The following is a 20,896-nucleotide window of genomic DNA, read 5'->3' on the forward strand; positions in this document are numbered from 1 at the left end:
CATCAAAAATAAATCGAGCATTGATTAGGTGGGAAATCAAAGTTCATAATTGTGATTGTTGGAACTATCAATACGGGCTAATGAAACTAATAAATAAGGACAATCGATGATAGTCGTGAATGTAGCTCTGCGGATAGAAGTATCAGATGAGGTGGTTGTTGCAAGAAGAGAGAAATGCTACCTCTATGGACTTAATTATCTCAACAGGAACTCCTGCCCAGCAAGGGAGGCCATTTGCCATGTCTGCTCAGAAATCGGTCACTACGCAAATGTATGCAAGACTTAAAAATTTTCAAGCTCCACCAAATCTTGCCATTGTCATGCTATATTTTTTGCTTCTCCACTGGGTTACTTGTATTAAGCTAGAATACCCATCCGTTTGAATGGAATGAAGACAAACGCTCTTGTTGATACTGGCAGCTCAGCAATTTTTATTTCCAAAAAGTTGGTCTAAAAGCTTGAAATACCTTTCTTCAGGCAGTGGTCTTACTGTTACTGTGATTTTAATGTTTCTTAGTTCTTTAGTGAAAGGTGCCTTCTCTGTAAAGATAAAAATTGAAGATCATCTTTAAAGTTGTTGAACAGACCTTTGCTCATTTTAGGACATGATTCATCTGTAGAGATTAAGTTTGGGTGTCCCAAAGAACCTCTGATTATGTGCATATTAACAGTAGCTAAAGTCAGACCTGTTCAACTTTTCTGAAATATACCTCCAGATTGCAATCACTTTCCATCAAATCTTGACACCACGTAGCAGCTGATGCCAAATTCATTGAACAAGAAGTTAAGCAACTTTAGAATGGGGACATTATTGAACAAAGTTTTTCTCCATGGTGTGTTCACGTTTTTGTCATCCAATCAGAAAGCCACAAGTGTCGTAAGCTATTCTTGAACAATAAATTGGTATACCGAGCTGGATGCTTACCCACTCCCAAGTATCGAGGATATAGTGAACCAAAAAACCAAACCCCACGGGACTTAACGCCCTTGAAAGGGCTTTGGCCTGCCCAGCGACCGCTGCTCACCCCGAAGGCCTGCAGATTATGAGGGGCCTTGTGGTTAGCACGACACATCCTTTTGGGAGTTATTTTGGGCTTTCGAGACCGTGGTCGCCATCTCACCGTCAGATAGCTCCTCCGTTCTAATCAAGTAGGCTGACTGGACCTCGAACCAGCCCTTATTCTGAGAGAAAAATCCTTGACCTGGCTGGGAATCAAACCCGAGGCCTCTGAGCAAGAGGCAGGAACGCTACTCCTACACCACGGGACCGGCATATAGTGAACAAGGTAACAAATTATGAAATGTTGAGGTAAATTTATTTGAAAAATGCTTATTAGATCCCTATCTTTGAAGATGGTCACCCTTACACAGCAGTTGAAGCTTGCGGTAAATTTTGACAGCACAGATGGATTCCATTTGGCCCAACAAATGGAGTACCTTGCTTCCAAGGGGCAATGGATGTGAATGGAAAAAAAAAAGAAAATGAAGGGCATACTTGAGTTGCAGCTTACTCTGGACTTGAATCTGAAGAAGTTTTTGAAAGGTTTTGAAAAATATGAACTCACGATAAATGTTCAGTCAGAACAATGAAACTGTTGGGTTATATCATCTCCAAGAAATTCGCCCAGATCCTGCTCGATTGACACGTTAACAAGAGCTTCCATTACCAACTGATACTGCTTTGCTTTGAAGAGCGATGGGCGTGGTTGCTAATTTTATCAACTTCATGCCACGATTTTGCCAGAAAGTTTGTAACCTTTCGAGCAGTTTCCTTCCATTAAATGGTAATGTTGTTGAAGCATTTAAATTCCTGAAAGACGATGTGGAAAAGTCACTTGTTTCAGCTATAGATGATAAAGCTGTATTCACTGTAGAAACCGATGCCTCAGTACATTCCATGGTGGTGCTTTCTTCTCTTGCACACTCAACTGATCTGAACAGCGACAATCTGTAGAAAAAAGGAAGCTGAGAAAAATTGGGGACTTTACTTGCTGCTAGGAAGATATTTCCGACTCATCACCAACCACAAGTTAGTGGCCTTCATGTTCAATAATAAGACATTTTTGTAAAGTGAAGAATGAGAAAATTCCGTGCTGGAGGCTGGAATGTTTGTGTTTTGATTATGATATAGGCTGCAGAACTGGACAACGTAACAAAGCTGCAGATGCCTTCTCTAGAGTCTGTTTGGCTGCTCAGTATTGTGGATCTAAACTGAAGATCCTCCGTGAAGCTTTGTCACCCTAGTATAACAAGGCCGAATCACTTTATGAAATCAAAAAACTTGCCTTATTCACCAGAAGATGTAAAGGTCATATCAGCTTGTAAAGTTTGTGCTGAATTGATATAGATTTATTAGGCATGAAGGTAATCTCTTCAAAGCTACACATCCCTTTGAGCTTATCAACATGGACTTCAAGGGTTCTCTACCATCCGAATCTAGAAACCGTTATCTCCTCGTATTAGTGGATGAATATTCCATACCTCCCTTTGGCTTTCCTTGCCCAGACGTAACATCTTCCACTGTTATTCGTAAACTTCAGCAACTTTCTCCATTTTTTGATTACCTTCATATGTACACTCCGATCAAGGCTATGCATTCATATCTCAAGATTTAAAGACATTCCTTAAGACTGTCAGTGTGGCCGCTAGCAGGGCGACGCCGTACCATCCAAGAGGCCAATGGCCATGTAGAAAAATATGTTGGGAGTCGTTCGGAAAACAGTAGAACTCACATTGAAGTAGAGGAATGGATATTCTACAGTGGGAAGAAGTTGTACATGATGTCCTCATGCAATCAGATCGATGCTATGCACTGCCACCTGTGAAATTCCCTACAAGCAGATGTTTAAGCACCAGAGAAAATTAAGTTATGGGCACTCAGTCCCCTCTTGGCTTCTAACTCCTGGTCCAGGAAACATGTCAGTCAATCGACGCATGGGCCAATCATGGAAGAAGACGCTCTTCTTGAAGCAAATCCAGAGTATGCTCATGTGCAACATCAAGATGGAAGAGAGACTGTTTCGACTAGACATCTGGCACCATTGCCTTCTCCAGTAGGCATTTATGAAGAAAGGGGGGAGAAGGTGACTGAGGAGTAATAGATGAACAACATTCCTGTAGAAGTCCAGAACATCGCTAATTCCTTGCTTCACCACCCAGATCTTCATTTCCAGCTTCCTGCGAAACAGAATCTTCAGAATCATCAAGGTCAGAAGAAAGGGGTCCAGCGCGTCTCCCACTCCTTCCAAACAGCCAAGACGGAGTACAAGAACCTGTTGCTGTCCTCCCTGCCTTAAGGACTATGATTTAGGCAGGGGTGAATATGTTTTATTTAGCCTCATTTGTACAATCGCCCTGATACTTAGTCAGGTGTTGGTGTACCATTTAACTTGCTTATGTACCAGTTGGTTGAGTTAAGTTTAATAAAACCTTATAAAAAGTGAAATTATGTTCATTTACTTCAAAGAGATCAATATTAATATTAGTGACAAAAACAATAATAATTTATTTTGCCAAAAAAATACAAGAAAAATGAATGCTTATCAGTACATGTATATTGTGACGTGGTGCTGGATGGTCTAACAATTTTGTAAAATTGTTTAAATTTGTGTATTAATATTAAGAGCTCAGATGTAAAGTTACTTCTAGGGAAAGAAGACACTTAAGACAAAAAATGGCAGGAACATATTCAGCAATTGTATCAAGGGAAAGTAGTAGATGATACATTAGATGATCATGATTCCCTTTCCAAATTCTTTGATTTTCTTTACTGCCTGTTCTATATGAACAGTGAAAAGGAGAGGGGACAAAGTGCAGCCTTGCCTCACTCCTTCCTGGATTGCTGCTTCCTTTTCATAGCCGTCTGTTGTTGATCACTGCAGATTGATTTTGAACAGCTAACTATTTACACCTATCAAGAATTGTCTGGCAGGTTAAGTTCTGTCTTTCCCATAAAGTGTCCGCTAGTCGGGTTGCACACTTATCTGTTATGTGCAAGTTGCATGCCTACGGTCTGTAATCCTGCTGGCACACCATCTGCATAACAGAGCCCATTGCCACACACGTAAATGTATGTTGCCATGTCAGAAAGTTGGTTGCCGCCAAATTCCATGTGCTTATTTAGAAAGCATTCGTAACTCTTGCAGATATTACAGAAGGACTGAAGCAAAACCAAACAAAACCCCATGGCACAACAGCCCCGAAGGGCCATCTCCTACCAAACGACCGCTGCTCAGCCCGAAGGCCTGCAGATTAGAGGTTACAATAGAGTTAAAATAATGTATTATTAAGGTCCACCTTTTCAATACAAACTGTACAGAGTTTAAATTACATACATGTTTAGGGACTAGTTTCGACCTAACAGTAGGTCATCGTCAGCCTAAAGCAAACGTAAGTATCGAAGAAATTAAACAATGTAAAGACACATAAGGTCTCAAAATTGTATATACCATGTGAGAAAATGAGATAAGATTTGAAAAACGTGCTGCACTGTGTTAAAAAAAAATAGCTTTATGATAGAGATACGTAAAAAGTCCAGTGCGTCGTACATTAAAAAAGTTGTTAAAGGTAGAAATCCTTAAGTTGCTGGTCAAGGAATTCAGTATAATATGTTGGCTCCTTAAAGATGCTGTTATCCATTCGAAGAACAACTGAGTCGAAGTCACGTCGTTTTCCTAAGATATTCATAAATATAATAACACATGGATGCTGGAAAGGCTCTTCTGTTTTATGGAACTTGAATGAAGGTGATTGTTGCACGTGGAGGCTTAAGAATCGAGAGATGCGCTACACTATGTTAAAAAAATAGAGATTCATATCTTAGGAAAACGACGTGATTTCGGCTCAGTTGTGCTTCGAATGGATAACAGCATCTTTAAGGAGCCAACATATATTGAATTCCTTCACCAGCAACTTAAGGATTTCCATCTTCAACAACTTTTTTGTTGTTGTTGTTGTACGACGCACTGGACTTGCTACGTATCTCTATCATAGAGCTATTTTTCAACATAGTATAGCACGTCTCTCAAATCTTGTCTCATTTTCACACGTGGTATGCACAATTTTGAGACCTTATGCGCCTTTACATTGTTTAATTTCTTCGATACTTATGTATTTAATCTACTTTAGGCTGATGATGACCTACTGTTAGGTCGAAACTAGTCCCTAAACATATATGTAATTTAAACTCTGTACAGTTTGTATTGAAAAGGTGGACCTTAATGATACATTATTTTAACTCTATTATAATCACAGTTCAATATGGATCTATTATAATGAAATTTATTTCTATTAATTAGATTATGAGGTGTCGTGTGGTCAGCATGACTTGGCCGTTATTCTTGGCTTTCTAGACCAGGGCCGCCATCTCACCATCAGATAGCTCCTCAATTGTAATCAGGTAGGCTTAGTGGACCTCGAACCAGCCCTGACTGAAGCAGTCTAGACAAAATACATAATTATTTTACTGTATGTACATCTGAAATCTATACATATTACGGTATAGGCTAGATACTCTGTTATCTGCTTTTGTATCATCTGTGGAAGTTCCAAATTGAAAAGAATTGCAAGTGCACTAATATTGTATAGTTTTCAAAACCTATTCTACAAACTTAAGCACAGGTAATTTTAAGATTGTATTTGCTACACACTAAGGAAGTTATATGCGTGGTTATGTGAAGCATGTAAATATTAAACTGTATACTATACAAATGAAAAACTGTTGTAACATTCTTTTGTACAATGCATTTCACACTACTCTCAAAGTTACTCCTGTATTCATTTAATTGAGTAATTACTTGGTGAGTAACTGTAATGTTCACTTCACTATCAAAGGGTAGAGAAGGGTCCACTTATTCAATACCATAAGTTTGTATATTGTCTTATAAAACAGGGACTAGTTTCGACTCCATATATATTGGCTCATCTTCAGCCATGCTACAGTTGGAAGACATATGTACACATATAACCAATAATAAATTAAACACTTTGGTATGCCACAATTTACAATCTTAATTTAAAACATTCATGAAGTCCTAATTGGAGCCATCCTTCTCATATGTCCATACCATCGTAATCTGCTTAATTCTAAGGTTTCCAACAGGCTCCTGTCCAATCCAAGTTGTTCCCAAATACTTTCATTCCTTATTTTGTCTCTCCTTGTCTTTTGGAGACATTACCGAAGGAACTTCATTTCAGTGGCCTGTAGGCAACTTTGTGCAGATCTAGTCAACGTTGCTGCTGGACTCATTACTAAACTGACGGTTTTAGTTTGGCTGATGATCATTCCCATTCTTTGAAATTCTTGCCAAAGATCTAGTTTAGCTTGAACTCTGCTTCTGTCTCGCCCCATAGCTTAACATTATCAGCAAATACAAGTGCATTTATTGTCTGATCCTTCATTTTAATGAAGAGAAGTGGTGATAGACAACTTCCTTGTTGGACTCCGCTCTTGGTTTCAAAACAGTTTGACCCACCTCCTTGAATTTGCACACAGCCCTTTGTCTCTCAGTATAGTTGTTTTACTCGGGCTATAATCTCATCTGGCACTTCTTTACATCTCAGACAATCCCATGTGTGCTTACGTGGTACATGATATGATGTTAAATTCAGGATCGTTTCTCATTTTTAAACAAAGTACATTGAAAACTAGACTGTTTCAGTCCTTCTGTTGCTGTGTAGCGTATGTAAAAAGCTAGATGTTGTCTGATGGTCTGGAGTACATCATTGGCGACACTGGTGCTTCACCTGACAATGTATGGCACTCCATTTGATACAGTACCATGGTGGTAGCATCCTGCTGTCATACCACTGGCGTGCAATCTGTATATTACAGACAAGTGTGTGACCTGCCTATAATTAGTGAGGCTTTTGTTACCAGTAGCATTTCCAGAGAGCAGTCATATGGAATTAATCTTCTTTGTGATGGGTAAGTTATGTACTCCTTAAGCACACTAATAAAAAGTAGAGGTGGCCTAAGAGAAGAGTATGTAAATGACTAATACCACAAATGAACAAACCCCAAGGCACTACAGTCCTGCTGGGTGTAGCCTAATAAACGCTACTGCTCAGCCCTGGCCTGCAGATTTCCAGGTGACACATGGTCAGAACATTGAATCCTCTCTGATGTTATTCATGGCTTAATCAACCACAGTTATCTCACTGTTGGATAGCTTCTCAATTGTTCTCGTGTTGGCTGAGTGGACCTCAAATTAGCTTACATCCTGGTAAAAATCTCTGACCTGGTCAGGAATTGAACCTGAAGTCTCCCAGTAGGGGGCAGGTTCGTACCTGTAAGTCGCGGGGTGGTAAACTCTTAAGGAATAATATAACCATCCTGCCCTCATACAAGAGAATAAGCCCAATCTCCTCTACCTAGTTGCTCATGCAATACTCACTTCTGTAGGAAGTGCAGAGAAACAACACACTGGAAATGGTCATATTTGAATGTGCTACCTGTTATAAACAAGAAGCACAATATACATAAAACAACTTTAAAGTTTATTTTCTTGCAATCTTTCGTACAATACATAAAACAAAGGAAATTGAGGCTTGCTTCTTATCATGGTGAACACACTAAATAATATCGTGAGTAAGTTACTGTTTGCAGAAGACATATTTACATTTATACAACATTGGTCTTATATGTACAATTAGGTCTATATTGACGAAGTAGAGTGCCACTAATATGTGAAAGTTTCTCATAGCTGATGGCTATCTAATGTTTGGAGGTCTGGCTTGAACTTAATGCGAAGTTCTTTCTAGCAGAATGCTAGGATGGTGTAGGCTAAGTTATAAGGAAGGCGGGAATCTTGAGGCTGTAGTTAGTCCAGAGGTGAGACCTCTCAATCAGAGTTCAGTCCGCCTATTCAGTCCACATTTTCAAGAGGGGTACCTTCGTGTCTGACTTACGGCGTAGAGCTGATCACTAGACACAGCTGACTGCCTACAGCGGCGGAATCGTCGCTCCAATTTATACTGGCTGGCTGACGTCACAAGTTATGAGTCAGCGCTCAGCTGGACACACTCGTACATTCCAGGTGGTTCGATGCGAGAGCGGGTTGCGTAGCTGCAAGGCGGAGGACACTACAACACTACCCTCCAAATCACAGGATCTTTAATGATTTTTGAAATTTTTCGAATGATAGGGAAAGGAATAATTGTAATAACTTTTAGAATATCATACTTTTCTCTACACAAAAATGACAGTGCAGCAGTTTTTAAATATAAGTCTCTGAAGATAATAAGTTCTAAAAACGAAAATAATTGACGCAGCTGCAAATGCCATTTAGGTTAATATTTTGAAATTTGACAAATATTGATGACAGATATACTAAAACATACTAATACAGATTCTGACCCGATTGGCCAATTGACATAGGTATCCTTGTTTACAACCTGTAATTTGCTTTCTCGCTGTTTGTTACTTGATGATGGGCTTGCATGGAGTTGCTGCAGGTTGTCATCTGTACATGAGAAAAAGGAACAAATTTTTAGAGAGCGGTATAAAACTATATAACGGAACCCACTTCACGCCATTTTAAAATTAGCTTATTATGTAAATTTACTTGGAAGTGTTAGAATTGTCATGTTCACTTGGTGAGTAATTGTTATCCTTGTCACCGAGCAAATGGCCATGCAGTTAGGGGCGCACAGCTGTGAGCTTGCATCCCGGGGATAGCCTTTATGGAAGAATCCAGTTCTGAAAATGAGGACAAGGATAACAATTTTTTTTACAATTTGCTTTACGTCGCACCGACACAGATAGGTCTTATGGTGACGATAGGAAAGGGCTAGGAGTAGGAAGGAAGCAGCCATGGCCTTAATTAAGGTACAGCCCCAGCATTTGCTTGATGTGAAAATGGGAAACCATGGAAAACCATCTTCAGGGCTGCTGACAGTGGGGTTGGAACCCACTATCTGCCAAATGCAAGCTCACAGCTGCTCGCCCAGTCCCATGGTTTCTACAGGCAGCGTCTCCAATGTGTTAACTTGACATTACTTTGACATGCAAAGGAATATTGCTGAACTTTATTATTATATTGAAAGCATCTCAAAGAAAATGTAAAACAGGAAATATTATTAAAGGGAAAAAAATCTTACGATACAAGTGAATGTCCAAAGTGTCTACCCATACTTTTCTTGCAATATCTAATGCATTATTTTCTTTTACAGGTGATCAGTAATAGAGCCATAGAGATTTTAGGTGGTAAACTTGGCTCAAAAAATCCAGTTCATCCGAATGACCATGTGAACAAAAGCCAGAGTTCGAACGATACATTCCCAACTGCAATGCATATTGCTGTTGCGATGGAAATCCACCATACGTTATTACCTGGACTGAAGATGCTGCATAAAGCATTGGACGAGAAGTCAAATGAATTTAAGGATATAATCAAGATTGGACGTACGCACTTGATGGATGCTGTACCGTTGACGCTTGGCCAGGAGTTCAGTGGCTATACAACCCAATTAGAATATGGCATACAGCGCATTGAAGCTACCTTGCCACGACTCTATCTCCTGGCTCTGGGTGGCACAGCTGTTGGAACTGGACTCAACACCAGGATTGGATTTGCAGAAAAATGTGCTGCAAAAATCAGTGAACTGACAGGTAAAGGATTATCAATTAGTTATCATCGATCTGCTTTTAGGGCTGTCACCCGGGTGGCAGATTCTCTATTAATTGTTTACCTAGCATTTTCTTAAATCGAAACCGACCTTCAACCTATTAGGTTGTGTTACGTACATTTAGTACGTGTCGAAGAGATGTTAAGTACATAACAAAAATTGCCAACCAGACACCAGTGGGATCCGAACCCACAACCTCCCGATGTTGCGTCGGTTGCTGTACCAATTGAGCTATGGTGGCCTGGGCCATCTTTGTTTTGTTGGAAAGGATCTGAGCTACAGGTCTGGTACTACTACCATCACACTGTAGAGTGTGTTTTAAATTGCCCGTTGAGGGCCAAGTCAATGAATATTGAATTTTCACGACCGCATTGTAATCGAAACCGAATGTACGTAAGACTACCTAATAGGTTGAAAGTCTGTTTCGATTACAAATCTGGTAAATGGTGGACAAACTGACTTGGTGGCAGAACAAAGAAGTATAGTTGGCCATCAAGGCTAAAAAGGAAGCTTATAACAACTGATAGGAAATAAACTACTAACAGATCTCGACCAATACAAGGTGTTGAAATCTGCACAAACGCATTGTTGCTTCAACAAGAAATCACCACTGTCAAGGCCCTGTGAAACATTGTGTACTGCAGAAGGTGCAGTTAAGGTCTACTATCTAGCAAGTATCTGGCATCGAGCAATGTAAGATATTTGCTATATCCTACAAATTAAAGATGCAAACAATCAACTTCGCAGAGACCTGATGGCTATTATGCACCGGTGGAGAGACTACTTGCAGATTGTGTTTAATGGAGATTTTCCATACCCACAGATACCATATAGTGTTGCAGAGTTGTTCAACCTCTCCAGCTATTTAACATCCAGGAACTATAACAAACGGAGAACAAGATGAAAAACGGCAAAGCAACTGGACCAACTGACATGCCATCTGAAGTCTGGAGAATAATTGGAGAACGAGGAGCTGAAGTCCTTGTGGGCATTTTCAGTTGCATTTTTGACAATTAATTGCCTTCCCAAACTCTGGCTGCCAAGCACTATAATGTCTTATGTAATGGTCAAGGTGAAGTTGGCGAATGTCTAATCCACCTCTGTTACTCATTGAAAATCTTCAAGCAAGGTGTAGACAGCCCCCTATGTAACATTGACCAGATCTCTCCAAACCAATGCAGCTTGGATGTCATGTACGGTTCATTGTCCAGCAGGAAATTCATATCCAGAGGCACAACAGATATGACCTTCTGTGCAAGGCAAATACGGGAACAATGCAGAGAGCAACAGACTCTTTTATACCTAGTGTTCTATGACCTGGTAAAGGCTTTCGACTCAGTCCCGAGACCAGCTTTGTGGACAGTAGTGAAACACTTTGGCTGTCCACAGAATTTTGTAGATCTGGTCAAGGCTCTTCACGATAACATGTCTGGGCAAATCATTCATCAAATATCTCTGATCCATGTCCAATCACTCATGGATTGAAACAAGGATGTGTGCTTGCTCCAACACACTCTTCGCTCTTTATCTAGCTGCCATGCTATACGGAACACCTACAGACAACCAAGGTGTAAAGGTCAGATATTGCTTCGGTGGGGGGATTGCTCAATCTGGCTAGACTTTGCTCCCAAAAGCTTACTAAGATTTCCTCAGTTACGGAGTTGCACTATGCAGATGACGCTCTGTGTTCTCGCACCTGAGGAGCTACAACAGTCAGTCAGTTGTTTCAAGAGTGTTTGCGATCATTTTGGTCTCTCCATTAATGTTCAGAAAACAAAAGTACTTGCACAGTCTGCACCTGGGTCAAACCTGCCAGCTTTCAATATCTCCATTGCGGATATTCAACTGGAGCAGGTCGACCACGTTTTATATATAGGAAGTACCCTCTCAACAAATGCTTACTGCTCACAAGATGTGGATAGGAGAATTAATTAGTGCTGCCTACTCAGCATTTGGACGTTTATTCTGTCATGACTTCATGAATAAGGACCTTACAATGCATACCAAGATCATGGTTTACCATGCTGTTATCATATCAACATTGCTTTATGGTTGTGAAACTGGGATCCTCTACTGTCAGGATATCAAAAAGCTAGAGTGCTTTCATCTGCAAAAACTTAGATCCATCTGGAATATCAAATGGGAAGACCATGTCACCAACCTTGCAGTTCTTGAGAAAGCACATGCTATAAGCATTGAGGCTATCATCATTGGCCACCATTTCAAATGGATAGGGCACGTCTGTCACATGAGTGAAACCAGGCTTCCTCATCAACTACTATATGGTGAACTCTACTCTGCCACAAGACTTCATGGAGCCCCTTTGAGGCATTTCAAGGATCAGCTAAAGCATACTATGAAAAGAGCTGGAATTAACACTCAATCCTGAGATATGCTGGCTGAGAATCGTACACTTTGGCACCACACGATTTCTGCATCAATTACAGTGTTTGATTAGGAAAGACGTCGAGATGAAGAGGATAAACGACAACCACGGAAGCGCTGTCAAGCTCAGCCCCGCCCTCCCCCAGCCATTCCTTATGATCTGTGTGAACGTATGTTTCATGTCAAGATTAGGCTACCAAGTCATATGAAACATATTCACAAAGAATCGCAAGTGTGAAAATGTAAACTACTGAAGAATATGTTTACGCGGATACAAGTTGCAGCAGCCACATCCGAATATGGTTTTTAAATCCCTCTAACTACTTAAATGCATTTTGGAGACGCTAGAATTTTGTCCCACAGTAGTTCTTTTACGTGCCAGCATCTAGCAACACAGGACTGACATACTTGAGCAATTGCCTTGAATGCGACCCACAAACAGATGGCACCATTGAAAGTTTACTGTCAAGATCTCGTTAAAACCACCAAATTGGAATACCTCGGTTCCTACATCAGCTCAGGTGGTGAACTGCTTCTTGATTCTTAAGAACTCTACATGTCACCAGAGTTCTCTGTAAAAGAAACTACCCTTTTATTTCAGAGGAGAAATATATAAATCCATGGTTCAACCTGTTGCACTCGATGGTTCTGAATTCTGGCCAGCCTCAGTAAGACATGAGAGAGCCCACCCTGGAATGGATATGAAAGTGCTGTGCTGGGCGTTAGGACATGCAAAACTTGAACATGTCAGAAATGACATCAGACAGTGAATGGAAGTTGTGCGAGTTTCAGACAAGGTGCCAGAAGCTCACCTCAGGTGGTATGGACATGCCACAAGAAGAGATGAGATATCAGTTACTGAGGCAGCCATCCGGTATAAACCAGGAAGGAATCGATCCCGTGGCAGTCCCCAAAAACGGTAGCGCTTGGTCATCATGAAGACCAAGTCAGACTTGATAATATCCTTAACAGGATCAAATGGAGAATGGCATGCAAAGTACAGATTGTGCACAATTGCAGAGGAAAAAGATACAAGAAGTCATCAGGAGTCAGCGTCAACTTGATGGTACCAGATCAGAAGAAGAAACTTAGAAAAATATTGAACACAGTGGAATTACAAATGAAAGGAAGGATGAGCCAAGAAAGATCCAGGTGATGGTGATTGTTTAAGAATAGTGTAAGAAAATAGGACCTCGATAGGAAAAGTAGTGATGACACATAGAACTAGTGATCGTGGTATCTAACATACTGGCCATTCATGGTTCCTTCATAATACAAGCTCCAATTAATGATTGGCAGATGCACCAAAAAAGTATTAAACCCATACAAATTATCAGTCTTGACATAAACTAAGTACATGAAACCTTTGATCACGATGCTCCAGTCCTCTATAAAAAAAATAGCCTCTTGTTCTTCCCTTCCATCCCTCTTTTATGACCTCTGGTCAACTCTTATGCTTCTGACTCTTACAGTAGGGGCCTATTAGGTTTATGAAATTAAAGGGGTCCTCATCTCCGCATTTTCCTTTTATTTTTCGAAGGTTTGTACCTCTTTCTCCTATAAAGTATGAGTATTAAAAGGGGTTAATTTGCACAATTTGTCCCTTTAAAACATAGTCATCTTTTGCATATTTCTCTCCTATTTCACATAGCCAACCAATGGTAAAAGATCATTGAAGAATAATGTGTTGTTGTTTCTGTTTCTTGCATCTTGTTTTCTTATCAGATTATTATCACCACCACAAACTTCCTCTTCCTGATCAGTTTAGATTCAGTTTGCTGAAGACTTTCATGACACATTTGAATAGCCTTTCCAAATGAGGAATAAGGACTTGCTTCAGTAAGTTCTTAAAACCCACATTTTTTAAAAATACTGTGAAACCTTGTTTATTTAGTCAAAATGGAGCCAGAAGTGACAAACTATAACCCTGTTAATTCAGTTAACACAAGTTCGAAGTAAAGATACATTTTATTTTTATTTTTTTGCTTTCACAAACGAGAATACTATAGTAGACATCTGAATACTTGCAGTCTTTCAGCATCACTAGAACATGAAGCAAATACTCTGCAAGAATTGTGCCATTTTTGACACATTTCACTCAACTTAAACCCCAAAGACCACCTTGACTAGCTTCTTATTTTTGTGTAAACAAACAGCATAGAAGTACAGTTCAGAGGTTTGAACCCTTAGGTTGTATACCGAGAAAAATGCCACTTGCAGAGATAAAATGAGATTGGACAGGTAGTCAACAAGTTAAGGAACTTTTTAAAATGAGCAAATCAGGAGGCTAAGAGAGCTGTTGCAAAAGCAAAGGTAGAGACGGTGGAAGCATCTGTGGAACTGGAAAGGAAAGATGGGGAGAGAGAGTTAATGAAAATAACAAGAGACAAGGCTTCAAAGGATTTCACACAGTAAAGCCAATTAAGGTCAGAAGTAGAGTAGTGATTCATAAAAAATACACTATAAAGAAAAGATGGAAGAAATACTTTGAAAAGTTGCTGAACAAAGAAAACCCAAGGGAGCTGGGAGAAGATGAGGAGGTGAATGAAGGAATGGTGGAAATTATTTATAGAAAAGAAGTGGAAGGTGTTCTTAGATAAATGAAAAAGTGTAAAGCTATAGGAGTAGACCATCTCCTGTTGGAAGCTTGGAGATGTCTGGGCGAAGATGGTGGAAAATCATGAGGAAGCTGTGGCAGGATAGAATACTGGAGGAATGGAGAAGTACCCTTGTGCCAATTTATAAATAAAAAGAGTGCAAGATTGCAGAAATAATAGAGGAATCAAGCTTATGTCCTAAGCAATGATCTGGTATATAATTATAGATGGGAGGTTAAGACAGGAGAATAGTACCAAGGAGGAACAATTTGGTGACCAGGTAGAGGATCAACAAATCCTATTTCAACTAAGCAGCCACAAATTCAAGCAGATTTATGTGTGATGTTTGTAGATCTTGCCAAAGCATATTATAGGTTGCCCATGGATGAAGTAATGACATATATGAGGGCAAAAGTTGTTCCAGAAAAATATGCGAGGATTGTAAAGGAAGTGTTTGAAAGGGCAACGGCCCAGGTTAAGAGTAGTGTAGGTATGACAGAAAGATTCAAGGCGGAAGTGGGGTTACACCAAGCCCATACCTGCTTGAATTAGTTACTGGATGTGATTGTAAGAGACGTGAAGAGGGGAGCACTCTGGAATACGTTTGCAGATGATATCGTCCTGTACTAAGAATCCGGGAATAAGGCAGAAGAAAAGCTGCAGGAGTGGAGGAAAGTGTTGGAAGAAAGGGTAATGAGAATCAGTAGAACAAAACCATTATATGGCAGTGAAAGATCAAGAAGGTATGTCCTTAAAAATCCAAGGTGAAACATTAAGTTCTTTAAGTACAAATATCTTGGGTCCAATATCGCAAAAGATAATGGGTTAAAGTCAGAAATACAGCACAGAATCCAATGTGGCTGGATGAACTGCAGAAAGATAAGTAGAGTGCTGTGTGACAAGAATGTGAGCTGTAAAATGAAGGATAAAGTATATAAAGCAGTGGTTAGACCAGCAATGTTGTATATATGGGTGATTGCTAGGGCTCTGGAAAATAAAATTGAAGTTGTGGAATTGAGGATGCTGAGATGGATAATTGGAGTAACAAGGAGGGACCAAACAAAGAATGAATGCATCAAGGTGTAATGAAGGTGGTACTGATGAGCAGGAAGATCCAGGAATCCAGACTAAGGTGGTTTGGGCATGTAGAATGATGGAATGTTGGTTACATTGGAAAGACGATTGGGGAATTGAAAGAAGAGGGGAAGACCAAAAATGAGATGAATGAACAAGATGAAAGAAGATTTCAGAAAGAAAGATTGGTGAAGGGAGGACACCCAAGAATTGAAGAAAGTAATGCCAACTTGGTGTAGAAAGGGGAAAAGACAAGGAGAAAGAAGTTATTAAACTGATAAAATGGGAGTTTCTTTCATGTTGAATGTGCTCGACATGTACAAAGTATACTTGCTGTTGCTTCAGTTGTTGACAGGACAGTCCCTTAGCAGATGCACAATTTCATTTTTTTTAAATCTGCTCAAGTTGTTTCCCGACATTCTGAGGTACGTAGGTGGGCATGTAGCTGTCAGTGGCTTGTCGTGACTTACTCGCTCCCTGGTTCTCTTTGACCGTTGGCAGTTTTTGTGTTATTGTTGCTCTTGATTTTGTCTCTTCTGTCCAGTATAAAAACAGAAGGATCAGGTTAATATTCAAAAAGCAGGCTACAGACAAATGTACAAAGCTTTTAAACATTGCCAGTATATTTTTTCCATAGCTGCTCTCCATACAAATAGATATCAGCTCTTGGACTTAAATTGAGAAATCCAACACTGATATTTCCCTTGTTTTTCACTTTATCAGTAACATGTATGGAACAAAGAAATGTGTAAATAATATTCTAAATCAATTTTGTCATGAGTGATTTTTCTGTAAAAATGTTTAAGGCCCCATCTGAATCTCCCTTCCTGCTCAATTTTTTGAAAAAATTATAGCTAAGATCCTACTCCTCCCTTATCCTAAACTTAAATATCGAGTTTCATGAAAATCGACCAACCCATTGTTCTGTGATGCTGTATCAGACAGACAAAAATTAAACCGAACCCGACATAGGCTGATACGTGTCCTGTCAAGTATAAAAACCAACCATCAGGTTGGTGTTTAAAAAATTACAGATAGAAAGACGATTTTATATATACACTGTCAGCCAAAAGTTTCTGGACAAAACGTATGTACCCGCACCAATATGTTTAATGATTGCTTAATGACAGATATATTACTATAACCAAGTTTCGAAGGTTTTCGGGCAACTGCGACGAGTTTATGTTCAACGTTCAGCCTCGCGGAAAAGGATCCTACTGTATAGCACCTACAGTGATACATGGAGGGGCTGTGCGATGGTTTGGGGTTATTTCACATTCAGTGGAGTTGGTACACTGCACTGCATTCAAGGAACACTGGACACAAACGGCTACCATTCCATCCTATCTCGTTATACTCTTCCATGTGGACAGGAACGTGGTTTTGTCCTCCAACAAGACAGTGACCCCCAGCAGCACATGTCTCGCTATTGCATGAATTATCTGCAATACAAACAGAACTCTGGGGAATTGGTTTTTAATGGAATTCCCCTCCTCCTCCTATCCCCAGACTTAAATCCAGTTGAGCTGCTGTGGGAGGAGTTGGATCAGCAAGTCCGAAAAGAGTGTCCTCCTGTGGGAGGAGTTGGATCAGCAAGTCCGAAAGGAGTGTCCTTCTTCATCAGAAAAACTGTAGGACATCTTGCAGAATGCCTTACAAAGTTCACCTGCATCAGTGTTAAAAAAACTTGTTCTGAGAATGCCGAGAATAGTTAAAAGTGTACTTGCAGCAAAGCAGAATTTCTTTTATGAGAAGAAAGTTTGATGTGTTCTGGTGATCCCTGGGAGTAAATGTGTACATATCGTCTATTTCTTGCTCGGATGTAATGTAAAAACAAAGTTTTACTGTAAAATATTAGTTTTAGAATATATTTGTCAATTCCTTGCACAGGCTAGGTATGTTGTTTTATTTTAATCTCAGTCCATTCTTTAACAGTTCATTGCTTGTCCGGAAACTTTTGGCCGGCAGTATATATATATATCAGCATTTTTGTCTGTTATAGTTTCTAACATGTCTTCATTCATCACTTCACCATTCCAAGGAAATTTTAATAAGCATTATTATTAAATATTAGATGTTCTTAATTTCATACATTGAAGCCATCAGTTCTCCTGTTTTCAAAAAGAAATATTTGTGCTGTAATAATTTTCATTGACCTTGCAATCTTATTGTAGACATACACATGTATTATACACCACTGAAAAACATTGGTAAAGATCTATGTCCGCCTTGTTAATATTATCAAAATTTATTTAATATGTATTAATAAAATGCCGTGCATGTTTCGGGAATCTCACTTATTCTCTTCAGCAGCGACCAAACATTCCACCAAATAATTTGTGGACTTGATACCTAACCTTCTCACAGTATACCCTAAATAAGTTATAATTAAAATTCAAGAAATGTCATCTGCATAAAATATTTAAAATTACATTACTCTAAGTTATAATGAAAATACAAGGTCATCTAAATAATTAACTTATTTAAAGTAATGTAATTTGAAATATTTTATGTAGAAGACATTTCTTGTATTTTAATTTGTGAGAAGGTTAGGTATCAAGTCCGCAAATTATCTGGTGGAATGTTTGGTCGCTGATGAGGAGCACAAGTAAGATTCTCGAAACGTACAGCATTTTATTAATATAGATTAAATAACTTTTTTATAGTATTGACAAGGCGGACATAGATCTTTACCAGTGGTGTATTAGATACGACATTACTAGGGCCCGGAATTTTAGGTGGCATAAACCTTCACTTTAGGTTTTTTGAATTCTTAAAATAGGTTATTTTAGGTTTTTGCCTCCAGGCAGTAATAATTTTTGGTTTTCGTAGTTCTGTAAAATTTATTTATGTACTTATTTCACAAAAGTTTACATTGTCATATTCATAAAAATACACAGAGAATGCACTGTACTGTTTCCTTTGTAAGTTATTTTTGGCATTGCAGTAAATAACGTGCATGCCCAAATTGTCTGGCGTAAATGATTTCCTGTTGTCACTTAACACATTCTTATATGACGAAAAAGTTCTTTCAACGGAACAAGACATCATTGGAGTGTAATACATAGATGTTAATGCATTAGGTTGTAAGGGTAATTTTCCTGAATACTTTTCACCCTGTAATACTGAATTGATAACGTTCATATCTTCAAAACCAGGATTGCGTTGAAGAATCTTCTGCAGCTTCGAAGAACATGCCACTCCCAATGGCCCAGGTATTTCTCTTCTGGAAACATTGCCAATGATATCCAGGGAATCTTTGAGGGCAAGGTTGCGCCTTCCAACTGGAGAATAGCTACTGGCATAAAACAAAAATGTTTCTTAATATTTCCTAGGGAAGCGACGAGGGTCGGGCACTCGAGGGATTTCTTGGCCTTCGCGATGCAGGAAGCTTCTGTTTCATCCAAGTCATGGACGACATTTTAAATTTCTTTTTGGTGCTCAGCATAGTAAATAGCAGCAGGCAGCCAAGTTCCCCAGTGGGTAAGTATCGGCTCAGGTGGAAGAGGTGTTGTTGGTAGTTTCTATTTGAACAACTGTATACGTATTGGGGCTTTGAGGAAAACTTTATTAACTGAAGAAACCACGCTGTTGACATTACTGAAGTTGCTTCTAATCTCCTCCGCAAGGCGGTGCAGGCCATGGGCCAAGCACGTAACGTGTAGCATGCTCGGGTAGGACTGTAGAACCTGCCCTGTCTTGAACATGTAGGCAGCACTGTCTGTCACTAACAGAAGGAACTTACTATCTTGATTCTCTGCTGGGCACAATATGCGTAAAGCATCCCTCACAGCGCAGGCTATTGTGCTGCTGTTAGTTTGTTCTATTTCTTTACAAAAAATTAGATGAGCGTTACCTGGTTCATTTTGATTCAGCTTATCTACTACCCACATTCACAATGAAGCGACCGCAACTGTCAGATGTTTCATCGACAGAACACCAAATATAGTGATCGCCTATATCTTCTCTTATTTCATCTAATGTCTTCTGGTAAACAGGATGCAAATAATTCTTCCTTAAAATGGATTCATTAGGTATACTGCGGCCGCTGATGTTTCCTAAGAATGTTTTCATGGTCAGGTTACTTAGCATGTTCCATGGGACATTTGCAGACACCAACGCCTGACATAGACGAAAGTTAAAGTAATGTTCAGGCTTGCCAACTGTGGAAGAAATAAATGTTTGCTTACTGTTGTTGCTGGACTTTCCTCCTCACTACGCTAGCCATGTGAGCAGCTGAAGATTTATGCTGCTCAAGATGGGATTTCTGCTCACACTCAACCTGAAATGAAGAATCCAAATCCTAAGTACACTTCAGTAAGCGAGCTAGGGTATTGCAATGCAGGATTTAGATCAGTTACGGGAATCTTACTTCTTTGGAGCATGCCTGACAGAAGACTACTCGACCGTCTGTAGTGAAGTGTCCATCTGTAGCAATCCATTTTCTCAGCAAGTGCGATTTAGGCATTGTTTCGCTATACAGCAATTACGGTTAGAAAATACTGCAGGAACCAGTCACCACACACTCTGCCGGCTGTACTCTCTATGGACGACTGGAGGCGAAACAATTTACGTTCCTCCAGACCTATCAGAAGCATCAAGGAGCCACCAGATGTCACATATGTAGTGGGAAGCATGGAATGTGCTGCATTTAACGGTAGTAACGTGAACTACCTCCGTCCTACTGCTTGTAATTGCGGTGGAAAGAATTTTACAATGCAGGGAAAATAACATTCTTTATTTGAAGAAGGTAAAACAGCTATTTAGGTCTTTTTAGGTGCAATGAAATTCACATATTCTGCTCCAGGAAGTGTGAAACGAACAAATATATCAAAATTTGTGAATTAAATAGCGAGGAAAAAAATAGGTTAAAACCTAAAAATCCGGACCCTAGTCATTACGAACCAGAATCAAACCGTAATGGTTCAGATAACACACAAGTGTAGTTGCTCAGAAGAATGATTCCATGGAATTATATGTTCCTCAGAGTTAAAATTTTGTCACTTTATTTTAATTATTATTAAGGTATAATTCCTTCCTATGTGGATACAAACCCTATTATGGATACCCACAGCAAACACATCTGTGGGTTCAGTTATTTCTGAGAAAAGTGTGCCTGCAAGGAAATTATAAAATACCATGCACTCATTCTTGTTCTGTGTGACTGTAGCTTTATCTTTATAAGCTGACATGATCATAACGTGAAGAGCCTA

At 39.5% G+C, this 20,896-nt stretch overlaps 1 protein-coding gene across 1 annotated transcript in view; it reads left to right on the forward strand.

The window, feature by feature from the left end:
* Positions 1-20,896, forward strand: part of LOC136883459 (fumarate hydratase, mitochondrial) — a 56,931-nt gene that overhangs the window by 9,709 nt on the left and 26,326 nt on the right. Inside the window, exon 4 of the mRNA XM_067155771.2 lies at positions 9,172-9,610. Within this exon, the coding sequence (XP_067011872.1) occupies positions 9,172-9,610 (439 nt within the window). The remainder of the gene's footprint in view (positions 1-9,171; positions 9,611-20,896) is intronic.

This window comes from Anabrus simplex, chromosome 11 (genome assembly GCF_040414725.1).
Source record: "Anabrus simplex isolate iqAnaSimp1 chromosome 11, ASM4041472v1, whole genome shotgun sequence".
Classification (NCBI taxonomy): domain Eukaryota; kingdom Metazoa; phylum Arthropoda; class Insecta; order Orthoptera; family Tettigoniidae; genus Anabrus; species Anabrus simplex.